Source organism: Gekko japonicus, unplaced genomic scaffold (genome assembly GCF_001447785.1).
Source record: "Gekko japonicus isolate JY-2015 unplaced genomic scaffold, Gekko_japonicus_V1.1 scaffold2543, whole genome shotgun sequence".
NCBI classification, from domain to species: domain Eukaryota; kingdom Metazoa; phylum Chordata; class Lepidosauria; order Squamata; family Gekkonidae; genus Gekko; species Gekko japonicus.
The window spans coordinates 174,696-187,878 of record NW_015171578.1 but is presented as its reverse complement, the minus strand read 5'-3'; the positions used below and the strand labels follow the sequence as shown (position 1 = coordinate 187,878).

Below are 13,183 nucleotides of genomic sequence, written 5' to 3'. Positions count from 1 at the left end.
GGAAGTAAACCGAAAGTGTTTTGAAAGACTTATCTGAATCGTTGAAGGTACTTGGCGAGTTTTCCAAGTTTTGTGGGAGCGGTAGAAACTGTAAACAAAATGGGAAAGATGGCAGCCCAGCAGAGAAAGTTTAAAACGAAACCGGGCAGTCAGAGTCCAAGGCTGGAAGAGGGAGCAGATGTCCTCAAATTTCTGGCGGATATGCTCAAGCCGGTGATGGAAGAACTCGATGGTAATAACCAGCAATTGACTGTGATGAATAAAAATTTTGCTGCACAGCAGCTCCAGCTGAATGAAACAGAGAAAAAAGTGGAGCAGGCAAACGAGAAATTTAAAGAGATAGACACCACAAGCAAGAAGTTGAAGAAAAGGATGGGAGAGGTGGAAATGAAGCAGAATTGCCAAGAGAACCGAGTTTTACAGCTACAGATGGAAAAAGCTAACATGGTTCTCAGGTTTCAGGGAGTTCCTGAAACAGATCGAGAAGACTTGAAAAAGGTGCTTAGTGAAATTATCGCTCCAGCAGAAGGCTTAACAGCGGATGGAGGTAGCCTATAGGGCATACTCCAGTTACATTTTAAAAAATAGCTTACCTGGAAAAATAGTGGTCAGGTTTGTAAGAAGACAAACTAGGGACACCATTTTAAAAGCAACTTCAGCAACTCCACTGAAAATGGGAAATGTAATCATCAAAACTTTAAAGGACATTCCATTTGAAATTAGACAAAAGAGGAAAAATTACAAGGACCTAATTTCTTTTCTTCAAACAAATGGGATATCGTACAGATGGGCGGTTCCGGAAGGTGTCATCTTTAAAATCAACGATAGAAGAGAGAAGATTTTTAAAGCTAAAGTATTTTTGAGATGCCAGCTGGGGACAGAGGAAGAGTCCAAAGAGGAAGAAACGAAGTCGAGTGACTCTGCTACCTCGAGAACAGACGAGGACTCTGCGGCAGAAAAGGGTGCAGGACCTGCCAGAGTGGTATACGATTTCAGAGACAGAAAGCCGAAGTAAAAGCAAGAGGACTTGGAAAATGGCCTTTTGAAGTGAAGAATAAGAAGATGATCAGAGATTTCTCTCATAACAACTAACAAAATAACATATGAACAGAGAACGGTTATAAGCAAGAACTCCACAAGTATATTGTGACATTAACTCTAACAGTACTAACATTTTTACTAACAATGGAAAGATCTCCTCCTCTTGGGGTTTTAGTTTAGTGTGGTTTGCTTTCCTTTCTCCTTAGTTGTAGTCCCTTCCCTATTATTTCTTTGTAGTTTTTGTAGTTATGCAAAATAAAAAAATATCCCTCCGGGGATTTATTAAAAAAAAAAAAAAAAGGAATTAGCATCAAAGGCAGAGATAGAAAGAGGGGGGGCAGTAGCAAGAATCTGCTATCAATGTTTACGGAGATAGTCCCGTGAAGACCCCTGGTTGAGTCAGTGACCAGTCCAAATTCTAAAAGACAAATAGGTTTTATTAAGAAAAATAATAATTTAGGTATTTACACTCAAACCAAGGATTGCAAGCATACCAGAAAAATCAAAAAGAAGTTAGCAGAGAAACAGAGAGGATGAGGGAGATCAGGGTGATACTATACCTATCCAGACATGCAGGGGTCCATTGCTGGAAAGGGAGGGGACTCATACTGTGGGGTTTGGGGGTGCATCTCTCGAGGCCATGTGCTTTGGTGGGTATAGATATGGGGAAACAATGCAGACCAATGGGAGGCCTTGAGGGGCATGTCTCAGGTGAAGACAAAAGATTTCCTGGAGCCGTAAGGGGTCCAAGGGCGTGTGACACCAGGAGAAGTAAAACCTGTGTGACCAATGAGATTACAGAGGGGCAGAGTCTGGATTCACAATAGCGTTGATTAAGTTAGCCAGGTGCTAGATGGCTGGGCTGGGAATGTCCAGGGGTTCCCAGGTAAGGGACAAAAGACTAGATATAGATGGGATTTATCAGTGGTAAAACAGTGTCACTCTGGGAACATGGTGATGAGTTCCCAGGTCTGGACAAAAGGAACTGGAGGTTCCTTCTACATGCTTAGTAGAAGTTCAGGTTTGGTTCCTGATTGCATCTCTGGTGGGAAAAGGTTATGTGATTGTCCATTTGAAGTAATCAAAAGGAAACAACACTCCTTGATGAGCTACCTGGTCCTGGGGTGGGCGAAAGGAGTAAAAGTCAAAACTAGTCATTGTCAAGGAGATTTAAGAAGGGAAGATGAGCTAGGGTTAGCGGTGGAGACTGAAAACAAGTTACTCCGGGGCAGGCATGTCCATTGTCTGGAGTATGCAAGATCTCATGTGCCTTTTTCCCCAGGGCATAATTTCTGGCTTGCCAGTCCTGGCTTCCATCTTTGTGTTTACAGATGTCAAGTTGCCTGTTATTTGGACTTGGAGCACTCATGTGCCTTGTGCACCACTGATGTTGAAAAGACACCTCCTGTGTACAGGGCATTGGCATACTTACAGGTTCAGGGCATGATGTGAAAATAGTATAATAATAACTGCAGGGCAAATTCTATGGACAGTGCATTCAGTTTTTCTCCTGGCCACAAGCACAAGAGTAATTCCAAGAATCCCATTATAGAGGCTTGTGCAGCTGTTAGCAAACACTACCAAAGAAAAACCACACACTCTCGTCGAGATAGTGTGGTATAGTGGTTAGAGGTTAAGTTAGAGGTCCCCAGTGTGGTGCCTCTGCACGCCATGGTGCCCACTGAAACCTTTCCTGGTGCCTGCCAAGTGTCTTTGGAAAACGGGTGGAGCCAAGTGGGGCTCCTATCCAGCAGGGCTTCTGATTGGCTGTTGGAGATGTGATTGTCTGTGCAGATTACGATAACACTTCAGTGGAAGTTCCCACCACAGTATTGCATTTATTCCACTCCTCTTTCCCAATGTATCTTTTAAAAATTACTTCTCTCGTTCCATGCACTTGAGCTTCCTTTATATGTGGCTCTGCCTCTCATCATGACGCTTCTTTCTGCTCATCGCCCGCAGCCCTGCCTGCCTGCCTCCTTGGCTCTCGCTCTCCCTCTCTGTTCCCAGCGTGCAGGAGGTTCCTCCACAAACCCACAAACGGAGAGGGAGAAGGAGAGTCACTTCCAGGTGACCAAATGTATTTCTGTGGCCTGGGGACCAGAGAAATAACTCTACACAGCCAGTTGCTCCACTTCAAAGGAAAAGATGCTATAAGGTGGCCTCCATGCTTGAGAGGAGAGGGATGGAGCCTCATGACAGACTCGCCACTCCACAGTTAAGGATACATCAGTCTCCAGTTCTAACATATTTCCTTGCTGTGTTTTCCCCCACGAGTTGAACCCAAACAGACGATAGCCATTTAAACTAAGCTGGTTATTCTTTTAATCTGTTAAAAACGTCTTAATTATTCTGCATGCTGATTTACTCCCCACCCTCTATATGTGTGACTGTTATTGCTATTTCCATTTCATTGTATCTGAATAAGTGTGCGTGCACACAAAAGCTCATACCTTGAATAAAACTATGTTGATCTTAAAGGTGCTACTGCTTCAGATCAGCACAGCTGCCCACCTGGATCTATATGGGGAAATAGTCCTTTAGGTATGTGGTTCCTAGGCTATGAAGGGCTTTAAAGGTCATAACCCACACCTTGAACCAGGCTCACAAACAATACAATAACCATCAGAACTGTATTAAAACAAGTGTGATGTGTTCCCATTGACTAGCCCCTGACAATAATCAGGCTGCTTCACTCTGAACCACTTTCAGTTTCTGGGTTGTCTTTTATAACCACCACCATATAAAAATATCAACTTTCAACCCTAAAAACAATAGCATAAAAACTGCCTGTATCACTTTCTCTCCTTATTTCCTTTTTTCCCTTCTCCCTTAAATATCATGGAACTGAATAGTCAAAAACATCAGCAGATAAACAGAGATATATAATTTAAAAGAACCCAGTGGATCACATCAACATCACTAAGGGGGAAGTTAAATGAACTTCCTGAGGCAGGGTTTTCCACTTTCTGGGAGCGATTGCCTACTTCAGAGTTTTCTGCTAACATCCTATTGGTACATCCTCTTTTTCTCTCTCTCTCCAGAAAGCTGTGGAGGAAGAACTCGAAATGCTCTTGAACCAACAATGCAGTATCGAGAGCAAAATGACTGCCCTTCATCGCATTGGGTTAGTAATACGGAACAAGTCCCAGAGAGGGTGGGCTCATGCATAATTGGAGGGCTGCCAAATTGAATTTTGCACCTGTTGATCACTGTCCGTCCCCCCCTCCTTTGTGTTTCTAGTCCTAACTTGCAGCTGATTGAAGGAGATGCGAAGCAGTTAGCAGGGACGATCACCTTCACTTGCAATCTGGCAGAGAATGTCAGCAGTAAAGTCCGGCAGCTTGATCTTGCCAAGGTTAGGAGACAAAGCAGGAGTTTGAGATGTCAAAGTGCAGAAGTGGGGTCTGTTGAAGCTGCGAGGAGGTGGCTTTGAGTTTCAAGCAACAGTCCATGTCTTAAAGGGTTATCCGTTGGTGGTGTAGGGTCAGGGTCTTCAACGCCCAGATTCTCTCCTCTCTTGTTAGTGGACTGTTTAGGGTGGAATTAAGTTTTGGAGTTCTTTCTTTTTGCAGAACCGCCTTTATCAGGCCATCCAGAGAGCAGATGACATTTTGGACCTGAAGTTCTGCATGGATGGAGTCCAGACGGCCCTGCGGAACGAAGACTATGAGCAAGCAGCTGCTCATATCCATCGCTACCTTTCATTGGACAAATCAGTCATTGAGCTGAGTAGGCAAGGCCGAGAGGGTACCTAATTTTATTTACTAATTACACTTATTAGCTCTCTCTTCAAGAACCCTCTGAAAGTCATCCCACAACCGCAGCAAGCCTGTGATGTAGATTAAGTGGAGAATGATTTGCCCAAGGCTTCATAGCAGAGAGCTTCATAGCAGAATCAGAATTTGAAGCCATGCCCCACCCCCCGCTCCACGTTTGCCATTATTGCAAGATGCTGTCAAGATTCCTTCTACATATTAGTAGTGCACAGAATTTGTCATGAGTTCGAAGCCCTGACTCAAGGATTATTTTCCTTTCACGAGACTATGGCTATACTTTGAGCAGAATAAAGAGAGACCACTGCTGATTCTCAGGGAGGCAGCCTTCGGAGCTGTTTGGGAGGTGCCCAATTCCTTGTAGACTTCAGCTGTTAATATGGAGCTTCAGGAATTCTTACTGAAGCCATTCAAGAAGAAGAAAAGAAGAAGAGATTGGATTTATACCCTGCCCTTCACTACCCAAAGGTGTCTCAGAGCGGCTTACAAACTCCTTTCCCTTCCCCTCCCCACAACAGACACCCTGTGAGGTAGGTGGGGCTGAGAGAGCTCTTGACAAACTGCTCTTTTTCAAGAACAGCTCTTATCAGAACTACAGCTTGCCCAAGGTCATCCAGCCAGGTGCAAGTGGAGGAGTGGGGAATCAAACCTGGTTCTCCCAGATTAGAGTCCGCACACTTAACCACTACACCAAACTGACTCTCTTGGTAGATGGCATGTGACTTTTCCTCTCTTGTGTCTGCATCAGATAATCTCAGTCTCAAGGTTCTTTTGGCTCTACATAAAAATGTAAACTTATTTGTTGAGCTTTAGTATGAGAGAGAGAGAGAAGATGTGTCTGCCTTCAGCCCATAATCTCTCTTCAGAGTCCACGGTCATGTTGTTTTTAGTAAAAGCAAAAAAAAAATGCCTAGTTTCTACTTTGAGTGTTGAGAAACTCATATGGCACTGATACCTTCTCTCCTATCTGGGCAGGCAGCATAATTGAAGCCAACTTGGAACTCCTGCAAGAGGCTGAACAGCGCCTGAAGATTATTGTGACCAAGAAATTTGACGAAGCCACAAGGCAGGAAGACCTCCCCCAGGTGGAACGCTTTTTCAAGATCTTCCCCCTGTTGGGTTTGCATGAGGAAGGCCTGAGCAACTTCTCGGAATACCTCTGTAAGCAGGTAACTGAAGTTGCACAGTTCACAGGTAGCAGTTCTGCTGGGAGCACTTGGGGCTCCCCAGCTGGGACTCATTCTGAACTTGGTTGCAGCATGTCTGAGCCCCACTATTTCTGTTCTAGTGGTCCAGTCCACTCATAGACTCGGCAAGTGCTGGTGCTGGTGCTGGCTGTCCCCTGGTGCTGCCCTCCTTTGCCCATTGAGTTGGTTTACGCCAGGGGTGGCCAAACCCCAGCTCGGGAGCCACATGCGGCTCTTTCACACATATTGTGTGGCTCCCGGCAGGGCAGCTGGGGAAGCAAAGGGACAATATACCCTCTAAACTCCACAGTGTTGTGAGTAGAAATTCTACCCCGTGGGCAAAAAAGCTGGTAGCATTAAAGTTGTGAGCAAGTCTACATTTGACTATTGCATAAATTATTTTTAGAAGATTATTTCCACAACCTTGTAAAAGATCTCAGAATGAATTCTTTTAAACTATATTTAAACTCTATTAAGAATAATTTAAACATTATAAGAGAATTAGAATCAAGTCAAATTTTACTACACAAAATGTTCTCTTCTACAGGTGTAGACCAAGCCCCCAGAGAACAGGTCTACCCACCTCAGTCCACCATATTGGTAGATCTGGCCTCCGGAGAACAGGTCTCACCTTCCCCTTTCCACTATATTGGTAGTCCTGGCCTCCAGAGAACAGGTCTGCCTGCCTCAGTCCACTATATTGGTAGACCTGGCCTTGGACTGTCACCCTGCGCTGACCCTTAGAAAACATGCCAGCCCAGGGATGGGGGGCGGGGGGGGGGGGACTCTTGCAGTCTGCTTTGGGTTTTTTAGTGAAATATGACAACCAGCATTACAGGTCAAGTATAACAGTGGTGGAAGAATCACTGTCAGAACCCTGCCTAACCTAACAAACAGGAAGTTGCTTAAATGTTATCAATCTGTCCGAACTATTTATTTATTCAGATATTTATATCCCATTTTTCCATGGGACTCAAAGTAACTTGCAAATCATACTGAAAAGCATAATAAGTGTGTGCAAAAAAAGGGGGTGGGGTTCTGGCTCAATTATAGCCTGTAGCTTTTTTTGAGGTTTTTAAAGGTAGAGGCACCAAATTTGCAGCATAGCTGCTGGTGTGTCTCCTCAAAAACCTCCCCAAGTTTCAAAAAGATTGGACCAGGGGACCAATTCAATGGGCCCCAGAAGGAGGTGCCTCCATCCACCATTGTTTCCCATGGAAGCTTGTTTGTGAACTGAAGAGAAATCCTCTGAGCTGGCCTCTGAAATGTTATGCCCCATCACCCCCTTGTGCAGCTTAGAGGGAACGGTGGAAGGGGAGGCATGCCTCCCCAATCGGTCTTCCCTTCCCCAGCCAGTGTTCCCCTCCCTGGGTAGCCTTGAGGGGGTGGGAGCAAAGAAAGAAAGCAACTTTAACTTTAAATGCATTCTCAAAGCCCCCCCCCAAAAAAAAAAGCTTGGAGAAGGCATTTGTCTCTTTAAATCCCTTTGCCAAGCCAGCCAGCGGGGGGGCAGGGGGGGAGCTTGAAGGACTCATTTAAAATTAAAGTTGCTTTCTTTCCACCTCTTCCTCCCTCCCCCATCTATGTGCTTTCTTTCAACTTTCTTTCTTTCCACCTTTCTTTCTTCCCTCCCTCCCCATCTAAAGTTAAATGTGTTCTCCAAGCCTTGCCCGGTGGCTTGGCTTGGAGAAGGCATTTGGCTCTTTAAATCCCTACTCTAAGCCTCTTTCTCCAAGCCTCTTTCTCCTTTCCTTCCTTCCTTTTTCTGTCTCTTCCTTCCCCCTCCCTCCCCCATCTATTTGTTTTCTTTGTTTCTATCTCTTTCTCTCTTTCTTTCCACTTTCATTCTTTCTTTCCATCTCTCTCTCTTAGACAAATAAATATAATTAGCAAGCAAATAAATATTATTGGACAAATACCTCTTTTGTTTTTATTTCTGGCAGTCTAATTTAATGTTAATAAAAAGCAAATTTTCATATTTTTCAATAGAAACGTGTGTGTAATATTTGTTCATGTCTTGCCGCTCTCAAACATCTGATGTATATTCTGTGTGGCTCTTACGTTAAGCAAGTTTGGCCACCCCTGGTTTAGGCAAATTGAGGGGTGGATATCTTTTAAAGGCAAGAAGAACTATTTTGGTCAGTATATTTCAGTATTATTTAAATATGCTTTAGTTCACTAGCTTTGCTTTTAAAACAGTTTTTTTGACAAAGCCCTCGCCCTGATCCCAGTGTCTTTGTGTACAATGGAGTAGACTTGCCTGCTGTACTGTGGATTGTTCTCAGAGTTTGCCCGTGAGCTTCAGTGGCTGAGTGAGGATTTGAACCCAGGTTTTCCCAGTCATACTCAGAAAATCTAACCACTATGCCACATGAGATCTCTTTTGCCCCACCAGCTATTTCACCCAGGGCCAGGGTTGTACAAATGGTCTGCTGAATGTGAGGCAGAGGGGGAAAGGCCTCTTCTAGGGCAGTCTCCAAGTCACTTGCCTCTTCCCTCTGGTCTTTCTCCACAAAGTCATTCTAGGTTGCAGCATTGGGCGCTCGTTTTGGATCAGCTTTCAACCATTACGCTATGCTGGGTCTCCTGCCTTACCTTCCTGACGATATGGACAAGCCATTAGAGAGGAGGGGAGGGCATGCACGTGGGGGAAGAGTGGGATGAGGGATGGCATTGGGCTAGGGCTATGTCGGAGAAGCGCAGGCCAAAGACCTTCCCTTTCTTCTTCAGGTGGCTAATAAGGCAGAGGAGAACCTGCAGCTGGTGATGAAGACAGACATGAGTGACCGCAGGGCTGCCGTCATCTTTGCAGACACGCTGACCCTCCTTTTTGAAGGTAATCCCCTTTGACAGGGTTAGGCAACCCCCAGAATATGTTAGCGAACAGTGGCATGTCAGACCCTTTTGTTCGGCCCGCAGAACTGCAGGACAGGTTCTCTGCCCCAACTGACCAAAGCAAGACGCTGAGGTATAGGCAGTGTCGCTGGGGCTCGGCTTGCTCCCCATGTGCAAGTCCACCCCTCTTCTCCACCCCACCCCACCGCTTTTGTTCCCCAGGGTACCAACAGCTTTATAGCCAGATGTGGGGTTTTCTGACATCCAGGCTAAAAAGGTAGCCTGCCCCTCCCTGGGTCTTTCCAGATGGCTTGCACACTGTCACTGCAGCAGTTTGGAAGCATTGACATCCTAAATCTGTTTAGGATTGCACTGTAACCCTTCTGGTGCTCTGATTTCCCATGCCAACGTAGCTGTGGGGCAGCAACCTCTTCCCACTTGCGTGGTTGGAATTGCAGTGATTCTTGCTGGGATTGCAGTGATTCTAAGCTGTGTTCTGCTTAGTCAGAGTGATTCTTGCCTGTCATTACCATTTTGGGACCTTTGCTGTAGGTAAATGTTGCCTGTTTCCCCCGGGCGTGGATTCTGTTCTGGGGTGGGGGACATAACTGTGCCTCAAACACATCAGTAGGTGCATTATTTATGGACTTTGTTTCAGTGTTCCCCAAAGTGGGAATGAGTGACCCCAGATCCCACTGACAGGAAGGAAAAAAAAACATTCTTCCAAAGCATGCGAGGCCTTAGCAATAGCTGTGGAGCAGCAGTTGCTATGAGTTTCTATTCTGCCTGCCTCTTTTGGCCTGGTCTGCTTAGGGTCTGGTTTGTCCCTCCTGTTGTGCCGTATCCCTAGGGCCATCCCTTTATTTGATCATGTTTCCCCATTCTGGAAGGAGGTCACTGGAGAGGTCCAGGTAAGCATGTTAGAGCAACCTCACGGCCTTACAGTTTTTGAGCAGCAGTCTCAAAGCATCTGTAGGATCTACATCTTTATCGTGGGTTAAATGAGAGCCTGGCATAGTCCTGGGAAGCAAGGAAGAGTACTTGAGGCAAAGGAGCTCGAGGACAATCATCAGCCTCATGTCAGCTTGGAACGTGCAGCTCTTCCAGGCAGCCTGTATGGTGGGTATGTATGCATCCCGTGGCACTGTGCTTTCTTGCAGGAATCGCACGCATTGTGGAGACCCATCAGCCCATTGTGGAAACCTACTACGGGCCGGGCAGGCTGTACACCTTGATCAAACACTTGCAGGTGGAATGTGACCGGCAGGTAGAAAAGGTCGTAGACAAATTTATCCAGCAGAGAGACTATCACAGACAGGTGAGGGGATTGTCAGTGAGGGCTGAGCAAGAAATGTGGGAGATACTACCATGACTTCCCTTTGATTTGCAGGCATGGGGAGTGGGAGGCAATGCTTTCGGGAGGCTTGGCTGCAGGAAAAGCAGTACATGGCACTGTGTGTTGCTGCTGTGCTCATAACAGAAAGACCTGGTGCGAAGACCTTCCTTGTGTGGTTAGTGGCTGGAGGAGACTGCAGTAGGATTCTAAAGGTGGAAGCGATCCACAGTGAATCAAGCCCAGCCTTGTGCCCTTCTGCCCAGGTAGCCTCTCAAGCCCTTGTCTCTGTGGCAGGAAATTCTCCAGCCTCTGTAAGTGGCTTCCTCTGATGCTGTGTCGCTTTGTCTTAGAGGATGCTATTCTGTTCCTTGTTGTAGGCTCTGTGGCTGTTTCATGTCAGTGGGCTCACACACAAGATTGTAGACATCTTTCTGTTTAAATATTTTGTGTCTGCCCCGTGTATCTCTGTTACCTTTTTCCCCTCCAAACTGAAATGCACCCTGTTCCTTTAGCCTGCCTGTGCTGGGATAACACAAATTCTGTACTGAGAAAAATCAAAATGTGTCATCCAGATAGACAGTGGAATCAGCAGAGAAGAGCAGGGAATGGGACAGAGTTAGTTTCCCCAACACCGCATAAGAGATGGTGCTGGAACTCAACTTGGCCCTGCATGTTTGACTTCATCCTGTGATCTCTGGCATACGTCCCAATTGCAATCCAGCGGCTTGTTCTGCCTCTCCTCTCACTTGTAGCATTTGAATATATGAAGCTTCCATATACTGAGTCGGACTGTTGGTCTGACCTGCCTAGCTTCATCCACTCTGTCCTGGGTTTCTGTCAGGGAATGGTCTGTCTCAATACCTGCTGCTGTATAGCTTTTAAGGAGACCTGTGATGTTCTCCATATAAATCAGGGGCTCTGCCCCTGAGCCGTGTCCTTTCCTCAACTGCTTGTGCTGTGCCTACCTTATCTTGCAGTTGTGAAGATAAAATGATGTAAGAATATATTGCAGCTTACTTTCTAACAGAAGACTCTCTGTAATTCCAGGCATATGGGGGTGATCTGGTTGTGACTGCTAAAATGCTGTTTCAAGTACTTTCTTTCCAGTGCAGGGATCCAAAGCAGCTTACAATTCTCCCCACCTCCATTTTAGCCGTAAAGCAACAATCCTGTGCAGTAGGTTAGGATGAGAGTAGGGAACAAACCCAAGTTTACCGAACAAGTTTCCATGGCAGAGTAGGGATTCAACTATGAGTCTCCCAGATTCCAGGCTGACATTCTAAATTCTGTAGCATACGACAGAGGAAAGCCCTCTTCTATGTGAAAACTCAGTGGCTTGTAAACACAATTCTCTGGTTAGCTTTCACAATATTAGACAGAGACTTTTCTGCTCTAATGTGCTTCTGTGTAGATGGAATTCTGGGCCACGGTTGAAAGCATTTCTGGTAAGCAATTCTAGTTCTAAGATTTCCTCTCAATATGCAATCTAGCGTTAATCATATTTTTATAGCTTTCTGAGCATTGTGGAAAATTGGGGTTTATGGAATTTGATTTGTTTGGTCAACTGCTTTGAGCCATTTATTATAAAAACAGGATAGAAATTATTTAAATACAATAGCATCCCTATGAGGTCAGTCACTCTTTTCTCTTAGTAAGATGAACCTGAAGCAGAGAGAAGAGAACTTGACCAGGAGCACACAGTAAGACCAGACTGCGGCGTGATCAAGGGCTGTTGCGTCACCATACAGAAGCATGCCCTTTGCACAGCCTGCCTTCAGCATTTAGCAATGACAACTCCCCCCCCCCAGTTGCTTGAAACTATGGGAAAGTCTTTTGTATCAGACTCGGACAAGATGGATGCAGGCGATTCAGCTTAGCCAGGGAGCTCACTGAGTGAAGCTCTCAGTGGTTCTCAAGATATGTTAAATTGCTTCCGGTTGATGGCGGCGCATTAGCAGACTCACCTCCCGGACCTCCCGGGGGTGAAGCTGCGCTCCGGCCGAAGGAGGGGGTGCGCAGGTTCGTCACCCCCCCAGGGACCCGGTTGAAGGGGCCCTGGCCAGGGGACTTTTGAGAGGTCGCTTCACTGGCGCAATGCCGGGGAATTGAGGCGTCTCTCCGTCCCGAAGGTTCTTCGTGCCGTGAGGCCGAATGGACACAAGGGACGCTGACCGGGAGGTCGAGCGGCAGAAATGATAATTAAAAAAGGTCTGAGGACCAACTATGAACGTGAGTCTAATGTAAGTGGCGGTTAAAGAGAAAAGAATGCTCCATACCCCATTCTGTAAAATGGAAAGTGAGACGGGCGGTGGAGGGACGCCTCCCAACTGCATGAACTGTTGAGTGAATTGGGGGGGGGAGCGGAAGAGAGCATGCAAAACTGTTAAGAAATACTCAACAAGGTGAATTCGAGCGTTTGGACGCATATTCAGAGAACTTTAAAATATTTGTTAAAGTAAACAATCAATAAAGATGGCGGGGAAGAGGACAGAGAAAGAGAAACTTTTGAAATCGAAACTAACGGAGAGTCCTAAACCGGAAGGAACCAACGAACTGGCAAAGACTTTGGCAGAATCCATGCACCCCCTACTGGACCAGATGAATAACATCAAGGAGCAGATGTCAACCAATGATCCAGTGTATCACCACAGAGCAAACACAGATAAACGAGATGCTTAAAATGATGAATGAAACAGCTGTGAAGGTGAAGGTGAAAGAAGTGGATGCCACTGCACAAAAGGTGAAAAAGAAAGTTCAAAAGCTGGAAAAGAAGCAAATTTCTACGGAAGATCAGCTGTTACAACTGCAAATGGAAAAGGCTAATATGATCCTTCGCTTCCAGGGCATGCCAGAGACCAAGGGAGAGAATCTTAAGGAACTAATGAGTGAAATATTGGCCCCAGTGACAGATAAGAAGGCAGAATGTCTGTTAAACGATATGGATGTGGCCTATAGGTCATATTCTGGATATATAAAGAAAAATAATCTGCCTGGGGAAATTGTGGTAA

The 13,183-nt window shown here is 45.7% G+C and overlaps 1 protein-coding gene across 1 annotated transcript in view; it reads left to right on the top strand.

Annotated features, from left to right (window-relative positions):
* Positions 1–13,183, top strand: part of COG4 (component of oligomeric golgi complex 4) — a 30,840-nt gene that overhangs the window by 2,756 nt on the left and 14,901 nt on the right. The window contains exons 2-7 of the mRNA XM_015419813.1: positions 4,086–4,168; positions 4,285–4,399; positions 4,617–4,791; positions 5,793–5,986; positions 8,735–8,840; positions 10,000–10,157. Of these exons, the coding sequence (XP_015275299.1) occupies positions 4,086–4,168; positions 4,285–4,399; positions 4,617–4,791; positions 5,793–5,986; positions 8,735–8,840; positions 10,000–10,157 (831 nt within the window). The remainder of the gene's footprint in view (positions 1–4,085; positions 4,169–4,284; positions 4,400–4,616; positions 4,792–5,792; positions 5,987–8,734; positions 8,841–9,999; positions 10,158–13,183) is intronic.